Source organism: Lagopus leucura, unplaced genomic scaffold (genome assembly GCF_019238085.1).
Source record: "Lagopus leucura isolate 7727_CA_CO unplaced genomic scaffold, USGS_WTPT01 Super-Scaffold_100126, whole genome shotgun sequence".
NCBI lineage: Eukaryota > Metazoa > Chordata > Aves > Galliformes > Phasianidae > Lagopus > Lagopus leucura.
Window position 1 is genome coordinate 109,130 of NW_024962329.1, and position 12,816 is coordinate 121,945.

The 12,816-nt window shown below is 63.4% G+C and overlaps 2 protein-coding genes across 3 annotated transcripts; one reads left to right on the forward strand and one right to left on the reverse strand.

Moving 5' to 3' along the window:
* Positions 1 to 273: 273 nt before the first annotated feature.
* CCR10 (C-C motif chemokine receptor 10) lies at positions 274 to 2,339 on the reverse strand. The gene is made up of 2 exons (XM_042887882.1): positions 2,331 to 2,339; positions 274 to 1,410 (listed from the first exon to the last, which is right to left on the reverse strand). Exons 1-2 carry the CDS (start codon positions 2,337 to 2,339, stop codon positions 334 to 336), a joined length of 1,086 nt encoding a protein of 361 aa, XP_042743816.1. The 3' UTR covers positions 274 to 333.
* A 29-nt stretch (positions 2,340 to 2,368) lies between these two features.
* CNTNAP1 (contactin associated protein 1) lies at positions 2,369 to 12,656 on the forward strand. 2 transcript variants are annotated; one of them, XM_042887885.1, is made up of 24 exons: positions 2,369 to 2,555; positions 5,691 to 5,792; positions 5,995 to 6,188; positions 6,276 to 6,423; positions 6,671 to 6,874; positions 6,949 to 7,133; positions 7,216 to 7,359; positions 7,699 to 7,960; positions 8,037 to 8,186; positions 8,256 to 8,427; positions 8,490 to 8,596; positions 8,677 to 8,796; positions 8,918 to 9,121; positions 9,202 to 9,358; positions 9,463 to 9,590; positions 9,670 to 9,837; positions 9,904 to 10,122; positions 10,196 to 10,435; positions 10,518 to 10,754; positions 10,828 to 10,955; positions 11,032 to 11,125; positions 11,209 to 11,442; positions 11,544 to 11,591; positions 11,682 to 12,656. In XM_042887885.1, the coding sequence occupies exons 3-24, from the start codon at positions 6,054 to 6,056 to the stop codon at positions 11,870 to 11,872; spliced, it is 3,675 nt and encodes a 1,224-aa protein (XP_042743819.1). In that variant the 5' UTR covers positions 2,369 to 2,555; positions 5,691 to 5,792; positions 5,995 to 6,053; the 3' UTR covers positions 11,873 to 12,656. The 2 variants fall into 2 exon arrangements, with proteins under 2 accessions (XP_042743819.1, XP_042743817.1); XM_042887883.1 differs by lacking the exon at positions 2,369 to 2,555 and adding an exon at positions 4,382 to 4,460.
* Positions 12,657 to 12,816: the final 160 nt, after the last annotated feature.

Sequence of the window (12,816 nt, forward strand, 5' to 3'; positions counted from 1 at the left end):
ACGAAGGTGGAAGGCGCTGCCCTGTGGCATTGCAGTCCCACTCACACAGTAATGCACGGTCCTACTGGGGCATGTGTGGCACTGCATGGTGCCCTTGTGGCATGCACCCCCAACCACTTGTGACATTGCATGGTCTCCCTGCAGCTGGGGACGTTTCCCCAGTGCTGGCACTGGGCTCTGCACGCGAGGCGTTGTCTCCATCTGCCCAGGACACAGTCTGTCTGTCCTGCCCCTATCAGTAGCTCCAGGGACTCCTGGGGCCATTCAGGCTTTCCCTGGGGGGTTTTGAGTCCCACGGATGCTGGCGCCTGCCCTGGGCATGGCACTACATTCCTATGCCACATCTTGGCAGGTGGAGAGTGATGAGCGCTGGCGAGGACTGGGGCAGCCGGGGCAGCGCGGGTCGATGTTCCCCACACAGCCGGCATCGCTGGCCAGCAGCCACAGCTCACGGCGGAAGCGCTGGCCCAGGAAGGCATAGAGCAGTGGGTTGAGGCAGCAGCGCAGGGATGCCAGCCCGCTGGTGACCAGCAGCGCCAGGTCCTTGCGGCGGCTCTGTGCACAGCTCAGCTCCCAGCTGGCCAGCAGCTCGGCTGTGTCCAGCAGCACCATCAAGCTGTAGGGCAGCTGCAGGGCCACAAACACCAGCACAAGGGCCAGCAGCACCCTCAGCGCCCGGTGGGGCTGAGCGCCACGAGCCGCCAGCAGCGTCCGAGCCACAGCCGTGTAGCAGCTTGCCATCACTGCAAAGGGCACGGCAAAGCCCAGCACGACCTGCGTGAGGTTGGTGGCTCCCCGTGCTCCCCGTGACACTGCCGGGGGGAAAACAACACGGCAAATGTGGAGGTCCTGGTGCTGTTCTGCTTTGCCGTAGATGAACTGCGGCAGTGCCAGCAGCGTGGCCAGCAGCCAGGCCAGGCCCACCGTCAGCCAGCCATGGCGACGAGCCCGTGGGCGCAGGCGGCACGCAGCTGGCACCCGCACAATGGCCACGTAGCGGTCCATGCTGATGCAGGTGAGGAAGAGGAAGCCGCTGTAGAAGTTGAGGGCATAAACGCCCTGCAGCACCTTGCAGGCAGCTGTGTCTGGGGACCAGCCCTGCAGCATCACAGTGACGGCAAAGGGCAGCGTCAGCAGCAGCAGGAGGTCCGATAGGGCCAGGTGCAGCAGGCAAACATCGGTGATGCTGCGTGCCCGGCGGTAGCGGGTGTGTGTGAGCAGCACCAGCCCGTTGCCCACCGTGCCCAGCAGTGAGAGCAGCAGGTAGATGGCCGGCTGGTAGGTGCGGGCGAAGCCCTGCACTGCCTGCTTCTCACACAGCTCAGGCAGCGTGCCATCATCCCACGAGACGCTGTACTCCCAGGTGTAGAAGTCGGTGGTGGCCGTTATTACCATGGGGGTGGGGTTTGCCTGCACAGAGGGATTGGTATCGAGAGATCATGGAATCACAGCCAAACTGCTTCAGAAGAGACCTTACAGCCCCCTGAGCCCCACTGCCCTCACTCTAGTTTAAAACCATTCTCTCTTGTACTGTCACTGTCAGATCGTGCAAAAAGTCGCTCTCCTTTCTAGTGAGCCCCCTGCAGGGCTGCTCCGTGGTCTCCCTAGGTTACTCTCTCCAGGCTGAGAGCTCCCCACTCTCTCCGTTTGTCTCAATGCGAGAGATGCTCTAACCAGGGATGCCCGCTGCCCTCTGCCCCACTGCAATGCGCAGCCCCCACCCAGCCCCACCAAGCAGCCCCGCTGTGGGGAGCCCTGAGGGTGGCTCAGTTTCCGTCTCACGCCCACTTGGAGCAGTGGCAGATTCACCTCGCTCAGTCATTGCGAGAGCAACCGGGACCTTCCCGCACTCCCTGCTGCAGCACAGTGCTAGTGGAGCAACACCACCCCAGCCCCAATGTCTCTGATCTGATCCCACGTCCATGAACCAGCTCTGACCCCATGGGGCTGCTCCGAGTGATCCCCAGGAGCTCACACTCGACTCACAGTCCACAGTGTCCCCTTGCAGGTGACCCCATGCAACCATCCCCAGCCTCGGTGCCAGTGGCCCCAGGTGCTGTGGGTGCAAAGGGACCTTTCCAATGCATTCAAATGCCCACTCGTGCACTCTGGGTTTGACACTGATTCTAGGCAGAACCTGTCCCCAGCAGCTCCCCAGCTCCTTCCCTGCTCCAGGCCTGGGGACTTGGAGCATCGAGTGCTGCCCTGCTTGTCCCTTACAGCCCTCTCAGCCCACAAGGAGCACAAGAGAAAGTTTAAAAGTAAAAGCAAGAGCCAGAGAGCGATGTGCCCACCAGACCCTGTGAAATCCTCTCTCCGCAGCACCTCACCTCCTCCATTGCACAGCAGGACCTCTCCCCTCCTCACTCAGAGGCTCCAGAGCTGTCAGTGTCTTTGAGCTCTGCAACCTGTGGTTTGACCGCGTGCCGCACCCGATACCGAGAGATGTGCTGAGAGTACAAGCCCAGCCCCAAGAGGGAAGGAGAAGCAGCCATGACCCTGCTCTGGAGCTGCGTCCTGCATCTTTAGTTTGTGGCAATTGTCTGCATGCTGAGGTACAGAAATAACTGTGCTCTGCTTAGCTCTGGTGCTGCAGGGCTCGGGGATGACACCCAGGCACGGGGAGGAGAGACAGGCTGAGGACACACAGCACTCGCAGGAGTTCCCAGCCCAACAGGGCTGCTGTCGGCGTCTCCCACTGCAGCACGGGCTGCAAGCAGAAGGCTGTGCGAGAGCCAGAGGGAAGCAGTGCCAAAGAGAGTGCGGGACTGCTGTGGGCTGGCACTGTCCCAGGGCAGCAAGCAGAGACGTGTTCAGCTTGGGCACTGCTTGCCCTGATGGGAGATGGCAGTTGCAGGAACTGCTGATGCACGGTATCCCCCTTGCCCACAGGGTCCCACACTCTGCTCTGCTGCTGTGCCCCTGTGCTCCATCAGTGCTGGGCAGGCGGTTTGCTGGTTGTTGACAACACCATTCCCAGCCCCTCCTTATGGGCCAGATTAGGATCTGCAGGAAAGAGGACCCATTTTGCTCTCCCCAGCAGGGAGCAAATTGATTTCAGGCTCTAGCAGGCTTTTTGCCTCTTGTAGCAATAATCCCTCAATCCCCCTTTCTCCCAGCAACGGTCATCTTTCCATGGCTTATCTCAGCTCTGTGCAGAGTCCCTACTGGCCCCAGGAGCTTTCTGCTGGTGCCCTGGGGCCATGGAGCTGCTGCAGGCTGGGCATCCGCAGGGTTCTCCCCTCCCTGCCCTTACCGAGGCACATACATGCTCTGGACCTTTGCTCTGTGCTTGCTCTGGGGATGCCATTCTGCTGGGGGAAAGGAAGGGACACAGCCCTGGGACAAATGTCAGGATACAGCCTGGTTGGACCCACCAGCACTGCGAGGATCTCGGAGCCGGGAGGGCCCTCAACTGCATCCACATCCCCAGGGACGTGGCTCCAGCTCTTAGCAGCAGCACATGCCACCAGCTCTCCTCACAGCCCCTCTGCACCTGGGTCTTTCTGTTCCCTCTTTCACCACCTGCTCTGGCCTCAGCTCAGCTCCTGCACAGGAAGCAGCCCCAGCACCACTGCAGGTGACGGCAGCATTGCCCAGTGGAGTGCTGGGCTCTTGCTGAGCACCAGGACCAGCAGCCCCCAGAGCATCCCCATCCCTCAGGGCTGGATCCCCATAGGGCACCACATGGTCTGTGGGGCAGGTGGCATATGTAGGGCACACAGCAGCCAGCCCCCTCCCCCGTCCCCACCGTGGGCGTCTGGGGATGTTTGGGAACAGTCGCGGGCTAAATCCAGCACTTCTGCACCACTGGGAAAGACAGGCGACCCCTCAACCCGCAGGCCTTAATCTGCTGCTTGATTACAAACCATCACCACATCTGCTGCAAGAGGGCTGGCAGACACCACTTAAATCCTTCCCTGCTGCAGCTGTGGGCACCGGGAGCTGGGTCACGTCTGGGGGGGCCTGCACCACGAGCCACCGGCGCTGCTCACCATGCGCGATGCCCCAAACGGCACCCATCCCGTGCGTCGCTCCCCGCGCACCCCCTGTGCAGTGCGCTCCCCGCGCAGCGCTCTCCCCGTACGGCTCTCTCCCCACGCGCCCCCGCTCCACTCCTGCAGGCCGCGCGCTTTGGGTGCCACGCGGGGCCGGGGCTGCCCCGTGGGTGCCGGCGGTGATCGGGACGGGCACCCCGAGGCCGCTCGAGGGCTGTGGGGCGGCAGGCGGGGTGCTGGGGGGCTCTGCGCTTTCCCCAGCGCCGCCCGACCCGGGGCCGCCCCACCGCCACCGCCCCGTGGGCGGAGCCGCCGTTCCCGCTTCGCCGCGCGGCTGCAGCACCGGGAGCGGCGGCGCCGAGGGCGCTCGGGGCGCTCCAGCGATGGGCGTTCGCCGCCTCTTCGGGTTCCTGCTCGCCGCTTGCGCCGCTCTCCTCGGGCCCGGCCCCAGCTGCCTCGCACGTAAGTGGTGGGGCCGCGGTCCCGGGAGCCGCCGCTCCGCACTGCGGGACGGAGCTGCGTTGCCCGGCACCCCCCGACCTCCCCCTCCCCTCGAGCCTCCCCCTCCAGCCCCGTTCCCCAGTTCTCACGGGCATCCCCTGGCGCCCCGCTCCGCGCTTTTCCCAAGGTCACCCCCGGCTACGGGCGTTCCGGCGTCCCCCCCCCCAGCGCCACGCCCGGGGCCGCCCAGCCGCAGCCCCCGCGCCCGTGCAGGGCCCTGCCTGCAGTCTTCCGTGACCCCGCACCGGGAGCACTGGGATGCGCCGGGCATCGCGCCCCGCGCTTCGCATCCCGTCCTCCGAGCGCCCCGCATCCCGAGCGTCCCGGGCCGGGAGGACGCAGCACCGTGCGCCTCCGCCAGGACCACGGGCAGCGCCGCACGGCTGCGGCAGGGAGGGCGGGGGGGGGGGCGAGGCCCAACGCCTGCAGCTCGGCGGGGCCGGGGGGAGCGGTGCGGGAGGCGCGGGGCGATGGAGGCACAGAGGAAGGCGCGGGGGTGACGGCTGAGGGTGGAGCTGTGCGGGCGGTGGGCTCGGAGCGGCTGCCGTTGAACCCACGCGGAACAGAGGCTGCAGCCGACGCTCCTTCGGGACGGCGCCCCGGGGTCGGCCTGGCCCGGCACAGCTGTGCGGTGGGCTTGGGGACCCCGACCCCACCACATCCTTCTCTGCGGACGTCGCTTTCTCTGAAGATCTGCGGCATTCTGACCCGGCCCCACCCGGGGGCTCCGGGCCCGGCAGCCGCCTCGGGCCGAGGGGTCGAGGCGGGGCGGGCGGCGGTTCCTCCGCTCCTACAGCACTGCGGAGGCTGCGGTGCGTCAGCTCTCGCCGCAGTGGGAGCGCGGAGGAAGGCGCGGACCCTCGGCCGGGGGCGCTGAGCGGTGCCTGCAGACCCGTCCCCAAAAGCGGGGACAGCGGGCGGGGCCGACGGCAGCACCGCCCCCGGTTCTCAGCGCGGCTCGGCAACGCAGAAGCGCTGGGTCACGGTGCGGGGCTCGGCGGCTGCGAGCAGCGCGGGTCTGCGTCCATCGCCCGCGGATCCGCCACCTTCCGTCACCGCTTCTCCGTCACCCCCCGCCTGCCATCACGCAGCGTGGGGAACTGCCCCCCCACGCCTCCATCTCCCATGCGGCTGTCTGTGTGCGGTGCTGCGGGGATTGGGACGCCGCACCCAGTGCCCCGTTCCCCGCAGGGCCGTGTTACGATGAGTTGGTTGGATCCCTCTACTCCTCGTCCATTGGCGCCTCTTCCCGATACAACATCTTCTACTCGGCAAGCTTCGCCCGGCTGCACAGTGAGCGCTCCCACCATGGGGACGGGAACAGCACGTGGGGACAAAATTCACGGGGTGTAGGGGCCGTGGGGACGTCCCTCCGCAACGTTTCCCCCTCAGCATCCCCCTGATGTGCAGGGAGCTTCCCCTGTGGGTACTGGGCTGGGAGTATTGGGGCTGCGGGTTCCTGCTGAGACCCCTTCCCCCCCCCCCGCTCCCATAGGCACTAGCGGGTGGTCCCCTGACCCCCGTGACAAGCAGCCCTGGCTGCAAATCGACCTGATGCAGAAGCACAGGATCAACGCAGTGGCCACGCAGGGGACCTTCAACACATACGACTGGCTGACACGCTACATCGTGCTCTATGGGGACCACCCCACCAGCTGGAAACCCTTCTTCCAGCAGGGCAGCAACTGGGTAAGCACTGCCCATCTCCCTGAGGGGTGGGAGTCTGGGGGGTGCAGGCAGTTGTTGCTCCAGGCTGAGCTGTGCCTTTACCACCAGACTTTCTTTGGGAATGTGAATGAGAGTGGTGTGGTGAGGCATGACCTGCACTACCCCATCCTCGCCCGCTACGTCCGCATCATTCCAGTGGCCTGGAACCCACGAGGGAAGATCGGGCTGCGCCTGGGCCTCTATGGCTGCCCCTACCGTGAGTACCGACCCAGGGGTTCCCATGTGGGGAGGGGCTCAGCCCCATAGCTGCGTGGCACTGGGCCAGCTTTTGTGCAAATGCCAGAGCCGCAGTCTGGCTCTGGCACACGCCAGAACCCTTCTCCAGCTTTCATTAGAGATTATACAAACCTGCCTCGATGGTCAGGACTGTCAGACCTATGTGCTCCCCAGCGTCGGGGTGCCCACTGCTGCAGGGCAATGACACGGCTCTGCCTCACTCTCAGGATCCCATGTGCTCTACTTCGATGGGGATGATGCAATCTCCTACCGCTTCCGGGCCAAGAAGATCAGCACCATGGAAGATGATATCTCCTTCAACTTCAAGACAGTGGAACAGGACGGTGTGCTGATGCATGGGGAGGGCTCGCAGGGTGACTACATCACAGTGGAGCTCAAACAAGCCCAGCTCCTCCTGCACATCAGCTTAGGTGAGCCGGGGCCGGCGGGAAGAACTGAGGTGGGGCTGAGGCAGGAATACAGAGTGACTGTGCGCCCTCCCCAGGCAGCAGTCCACTGCACGCCAGCGAGGGCCACACGACGGTGGCGGTGGGCAGCCTCCTGGATGACCAGCACTGGCACTCGCTGCACATCGAGCGCTACGGCCACCACGTCAACCTGACGCTGGACGGAGAAGTGAAGCACTTCCGCTGCCACGGCACCTTCGACCACCTCGACCTTGAAACTGAGGTGGGTGTGCAAGCAGGGATCGCCGGGCTGCCGGCTCTGTGCTGTGTCAGTGTGAGGCTGAGCCACCCTCTCTACCTCCCAGATCTTCTTTGGAGGGGTGATCGACCAGGACAAGCAGCACCTCACCTACCGGCAAAACTTCCGTGGCTGTGTGGAGAACATAATCTTCAATGGGGTCAACATCGCTGACCTGGCCCGGCACCGGAGATCCAATATCCGCTTCGAGGTCTGACTCCACAGCCTCCACCAGGGGCAGGGGTCCTTCCCTGGGGATCGCTGTCACAGAGTGACCCCGTCCCTAGAGCCTCATCCCTGCTGTGGGTGACCCCTTTCCCAGGGCTGTATTTCCCTTGCACTGGGGTGATGTGATGCTGGCGGCTGCTGCACTCAGCCAAGCAGTCCCGCGTCGACTGCATGAGGTCACCTCTGGCCTGGGGCATCCATTTAGCAGCACCAGGCAACAAAATCGAGCGGTGGCCATTGGGGCTGTGGGGGGAGGAGGAGGGGGGAGTCTCGCTGCTGTGGGAGCATCTCACACCTCACCACCTCCTATGGTCACCCCCAGGGCAGCGTGGGCCACTACTGCCAGGACCAGGTGAACACCCCCATCACCTTTGCCGGCATCAACAACTACGTGCAGGTGCCAGGCATCCCCCGCAGGAACCGTCTGGCTGTCAGCTTTCGCTTCCGCTCCTGGGATACAGCTGGGCTGCTGCTCTACACTAGCTTTGCTGACCGCCTGGGCTCACTGGAGATGGTGCTGAGTGAGGGCCAGGTCAATGTCTCCATTGCCCAGCCCGGCAAGAAGAAGCTTGAATTTGCTGCAGGTGGGCTGGGGGCTGCCTAGGGGCTGGGGGCCAGTTCAGTGCCTGTGCCCCCGAGCGCTCAGCTCTCTCCACACAGGACATCGCCTGAACGATGGCTTCTGGCACTCGGTGCAGCTGGTGGCACGGGAGGGCTCAGCCGTGGTGACCATTGATGATGACGATGGCGCTGAGTTTCGTGTGGCTCATCCCTTCCAGCTCCGCACCGGCAGCCAGTACTTCTTTGGAGGTGGGTGTGGGGTGGGTGCACCGTGGGGACATACAGTGCCAGGCCCTGCTAACACCCTGCACCCTGCAGGCTGCCCCAAGCCCGCGTCGCTCACTGGCTGCCGCTCCAACCAGACGGCGTTCCACGGCTGCCTGCAGATGCTGAGTGTGGACATGCAGCCCGTGGACCTGGAGATGCTGGTGCAGCACCGCCTGGGGAAGTATGCCGACGTCTTCTTTAATGTCTGTGGCATAACGGACAGGTATGGCTCGGGCAGCAGGGGGGAGGTGCAGGCAGGGCCGGGACTCACCCCTGTGCCCCCAGGTGCACCCCCAACCTGTGTGAGCATGACAGCCGCTGCGTGCAGTCCTGGGATGACTTCATGTGCATCTGTGACCTGACGGGCTACAAGGGAGAGACCTGCCACAAATGTGAGCGTGGGGCAGGGCGGCACTGTGGCTCTCCCCACTACCACGGTGCCATCGTCATCCCCTTCATTCCCCTCTCCCAGCCCTTTACAAAGAATCCTGTGATGCATACCGGGTCAGCGGGAAGACCTCGGGGAACTACACTATTGACCCAGATGGCAGCGGACCACTGAAGCCCTTCACAGTGTACTGTGACATCCGAGGTGGGCGCAGTGGGGCGGGGGGAGGCGTGGGGCTGCCTTCAGGGACCAGACCCCTCCACGTGCCTGGATCTGGAGCACGATGGAGGGAACAGGGGAACCTCCTAACAGCTCCACTCTGCAGAGGACCGAGCATGGACCATCATCCGGCACAATCGGCACTATGCCACGCGAGTGACGGGCTCCAGCGTGGACCAGCCCTACCTGGGTGAAGTGGAGTACTGGAATGCCTCCTGGGCTGAGGTCTCAGCACTGGCCAATGCCTCTGAGTACTGCGAACAGCGGATTGAGTTCCACTGCTACAGCTCTCGCCTGCTCAACACCCCCTGTAAGCACCAGGAGGGAGCGGGGCCGTGCTGTGGGGCTGCGCCACAGGGCCGTGTCCTCAACCCACCCCTGTACCTCCAGCCGGGCTGCCCTACAGCTTCTGGATGGGCCGAAACAATGAGCGGCACTACTACTGGGGCGGCTCGCGGCCGGGCATCCAGCGCTGCGCCTGCGGGCTGGACAAGAACTGTGCTGATCCCGAGTACTTCTGCAACTGTGATGCCAACCATGCACTGTGGTGAGTGCCAGGCAGAGGCTGTGGGCACAGGGAGGGCATGGGTCGGGGGTCCAGGCAGAAACAGGACCCCTGCATGGCACCTCTGATGCATGATCCATTTGCAGGAGGACAGACAAAGGTCTGCTGACCTTCGTGGACCACCTGCCCGTCACACAGGTGGTGGTGGGAGACACCAACCGCTCTGGATCCGAAGCACAGTTCCTGCTGGGCCCCCTGCGGTGCTACGGAGACCGTGAGTGACCAGAGCTGTGTTAGGGTCCGAGCCCGCTTTGGGTTCGCACCCACCGCTCACCCTGTCCTGCTCCTCGCAGGAAACACCTGGAACACCGTCTCCTTCAACAAAGGTGCAGCCCTGCTCTTCCCCACCTTCCGCGCCAACCACAGCCTCGACATCTCCTTCTATTTCAAGACCACCGCCCCATCCGGCGTCTTCCTGGAAAACCCCGGCACACAAAACTACATCCGTGTGGAGCTTAACAGTACGGGTGGGGTGTGGGGCGCGGAGGGCAGCAGGGTGCAATGCTGCTGACACTGCGTCCCCGCAGCCACCAGGGATGTGGTGTTTGCCTACGACATTGGAAACGGGCACGAGAACCTGACGGTTCGCTCAGCGGTGCCCTGGAATGACGACGAGTGGCACCAGGTGAAGGCAGAGCTCAACGTGAAGCTGGCCCGGCTGCGGGTGGACAGACTGCCCTGGGTGGTGCGGCCGGCCCCACCACAGAGCTTCGTCCACCTGGAGTTTGACAGACCCCTCTATGTCGGTGAGAGCCCTGCTGTGCCCTGTGACCCCGTGTCCCCGCAGCACGCAGCTGCTCAGTCCTGGTCCCGCCGCAGGCTCAGCGGAGCACAAGATGCGTCCATTCCTGGGGTGCCTGCGGGCGCTGCGGATGAACGGCGTGACGCTCAACCTGGAGGGCAAGGCCAACGAGACAGAGGGCGTGCAGGTGAACTGCACCGGCCACTGCCAGGACCCACCGGTGCCCTGCCAGAACAGCGGGCTCTGCGTCGAGCGCTACAGCCACTACAGCTGCAACTGCAGCATCTCTGCCTTTGATGGGCCCTTCTGCAACTATGGTGAGCAGTTTGGTGCTGTGGGCACAGCAGGGGGAAGCCTCCACGGGAGAGGAGCTCTCATCACCCTGTGGGTGCCCTGCAGACATCGGTGGGTACTTCGAGGAGGGTGCCTGGGTGCGGTACAACATCCTGCCCATGTCGCTGTATGCTGCCCGCGAGTTTGCCAGCATAGTCAGCAGCCCCTGGCAGCCCCTGCCTGGCTACAACCTCACTAATGAGGAGGTCAGCTTCAGCTTCAGCACCACCTCGGCACCTGCTGTGCTGCTCTACGTCAGCTCCTTTGTGAAGGACTACATGGCCGTTCTCATCAAGGATGATGGTGAGGGCACAGGGGGCTCCTCCACCCCTGTGCTGGGGACCAGCCCTACAGCCTTCGCTCGCTCTCTTTGCAGGGAGCCTGCAGCTGCGCTACCAGCTGGGCACCAGCCCCTACATCTTTGCCCTCACCACCAAGCCAGTGACAGATGGGAGACCTCACCATGTCAACATCACCCGCTGGCACCGCACGCTGTACACGCAGGTATGGGATTGGGGCAACCCAAGGCGGTGGGAGGTGCAGAAGAATAGGGGGCTGATGCTGAGTGTTTGCCCCTTAGGTGGATTATCTGCCAGTCATGGAGCAGCAGTTCTCCCTGTTTGTGGATAGCAAGTTGGACTCACCTAAGAACCTGTACCTGGGGCGTGTGATGGGTGAGCTGGGTCCCGCCGCCAGCACCCCTCTGCCCAGCACGGCCTTCAGTAGGGATAAGCTATTTCCTTCTGTGCCCCCACAGAGACCGGCGTGATTGACCCCGAAATCCAGCGCTACAACACACCCGGATTCTCAGGCTGCCTCTCAGGGGTGAAGTTTAACAGCATTGTCCCCCTCAAAGCCATCTTCCGCCCCACCAGCATTGTGCGGCCCTACAGTGTGCAGGGGGAGGTGGTGGAGTCCAGCTGTGCCTCCATGCTGCCCCTCACCACCATCCTCATCCCGCCCGAGATGGACCCGTGGTACATGGGCACAGGTAGGGTCCCCCTAAAGCATGGGGTGCTGCTCACTGAGGCAGAAGTGATGCTCCAGCACAAACCCCACAGCCTCATCACAAGTCCCACTTTATCCCTGCAGAGTTCCCCCACGTGCATGATGATGGCTGGGTTGGGATCATCATCGGATGTAAGTGAGATGCCCAGCTGGCCCCCTGAGCTGTGCCATGCATTGTCCCCCATCCTCTTCCCAAATCCCTCACCGTTCTCTTCCCCGCAGTCGTGACATTCCTGCTCCTGCTGCTCGGGGGCTTGCTGGTGCTGCTCTATTTCTACTACCACCGCTACAAGGGCTCCTACCACACCAACGAGCCCAAGGCCATCCAGGACTACAGCAGCGCCGTCAAACCGCTGTCAGTGCGCAAAGATCAGAACCTGCCCCAGATCCTGGAGGAGCCAAAAGGGGACTAGTGGGAGACCGGGGGGCGGAACGGGCTCACAGCGCCCCGCGGCCACTGGGGCTGCCTGGAGATGAGCAAGCATCGTGGGACCAAAGGGCCGAGCACACCTGAACTGCCAGCACCGGCGAGCCGCCCGCTCCCACCTGTGCCTGGAGCGCGGCCGCCGGCATCCTCAGCCCCACTGTGGCCCCTCTGCCACAGGCAGGCAGCTGCCCCCCGCTGCCCTTCCCGGGGACCCTGTGCCTGGCAGTCCCACGCCCGCGGGGGGATCGCCCAGCTGCCCCCAGCCCCCTCGTGCTGAATTCCCTGCTGCTTTACTCGCTTAGCAAGAGCCACGAAGGAACCACGCAATATCACCGCGGCGCAGCCGGGGTGCCCAGCAATACCTGCCCGTGCCGTGCATGACGCCACTGCACTCTGCTGAAATGCTGCTTTCATACAATCAGGTACGGATCCTTTCTACCATTTTTGTTGCTGAATATTCTACTACACTGATTTTTTTATTCTATCAGTTTGTATAAAAAACAAAACGGAACTTCACGTCAGGCGTTATATTCCAAGTGTCGTGGTCAGTGGTTTGTAGTTTGCTACTTCTCTGTAAGAAGTGCTCGTCCTGCATTACCGCCAGCCCAGGGAACTCTGTTCACGCGCTGTACTGTGGTCAGACAATGTTATAGAAATGCTTTTATCTACCCAAAGGCCTAGCTCCACTGGGCACCTTATTTTTTAAAAACCTGTTTTGTTGAATGAGATGTGAAGATACTCCAATAAAGGCAGAATGACGGCGTTTGCCACTTCGCAGCCTTCTTTTGCAGCCTGGGCACAGCTGCCCCACTGCCCCTGCCCTGCTCAGTGCCCCAGGCTCCATCACGCCGCGCTCCTCCTCCCCAGCCCAGCACTGGGGGCCCTAATAAACCTGTCTGTGCCTGAGGGGAGGGTTCCTGCTGCCCCAGA

Bases quoted from the DNA above. Each gene is read 5' to 3' on its own strand.
- CNTNAP1 (XM_042887883.1), top strand. From the start codon at position 4,382: ATGGGCGTTCGCCGCCTCTTCGGGTTCCTGCTCGCCGCTTGCGCCGCT. The intron at 6,875-6,948 runs GTGAGCCGGGGC...CGCCCTCCCCAG, and splicing joins CCTCCTGCACATCAGCTTAG to GCAGCAGTCCACTGCACGCC. The intron at 11,443-11,543 runs GTAGGGTCCCCC...TTATCCCTGCAG, and splicing joins CCCGTGGTACATGGGCACAG to AGTTCCCCCACGTGCATGAT.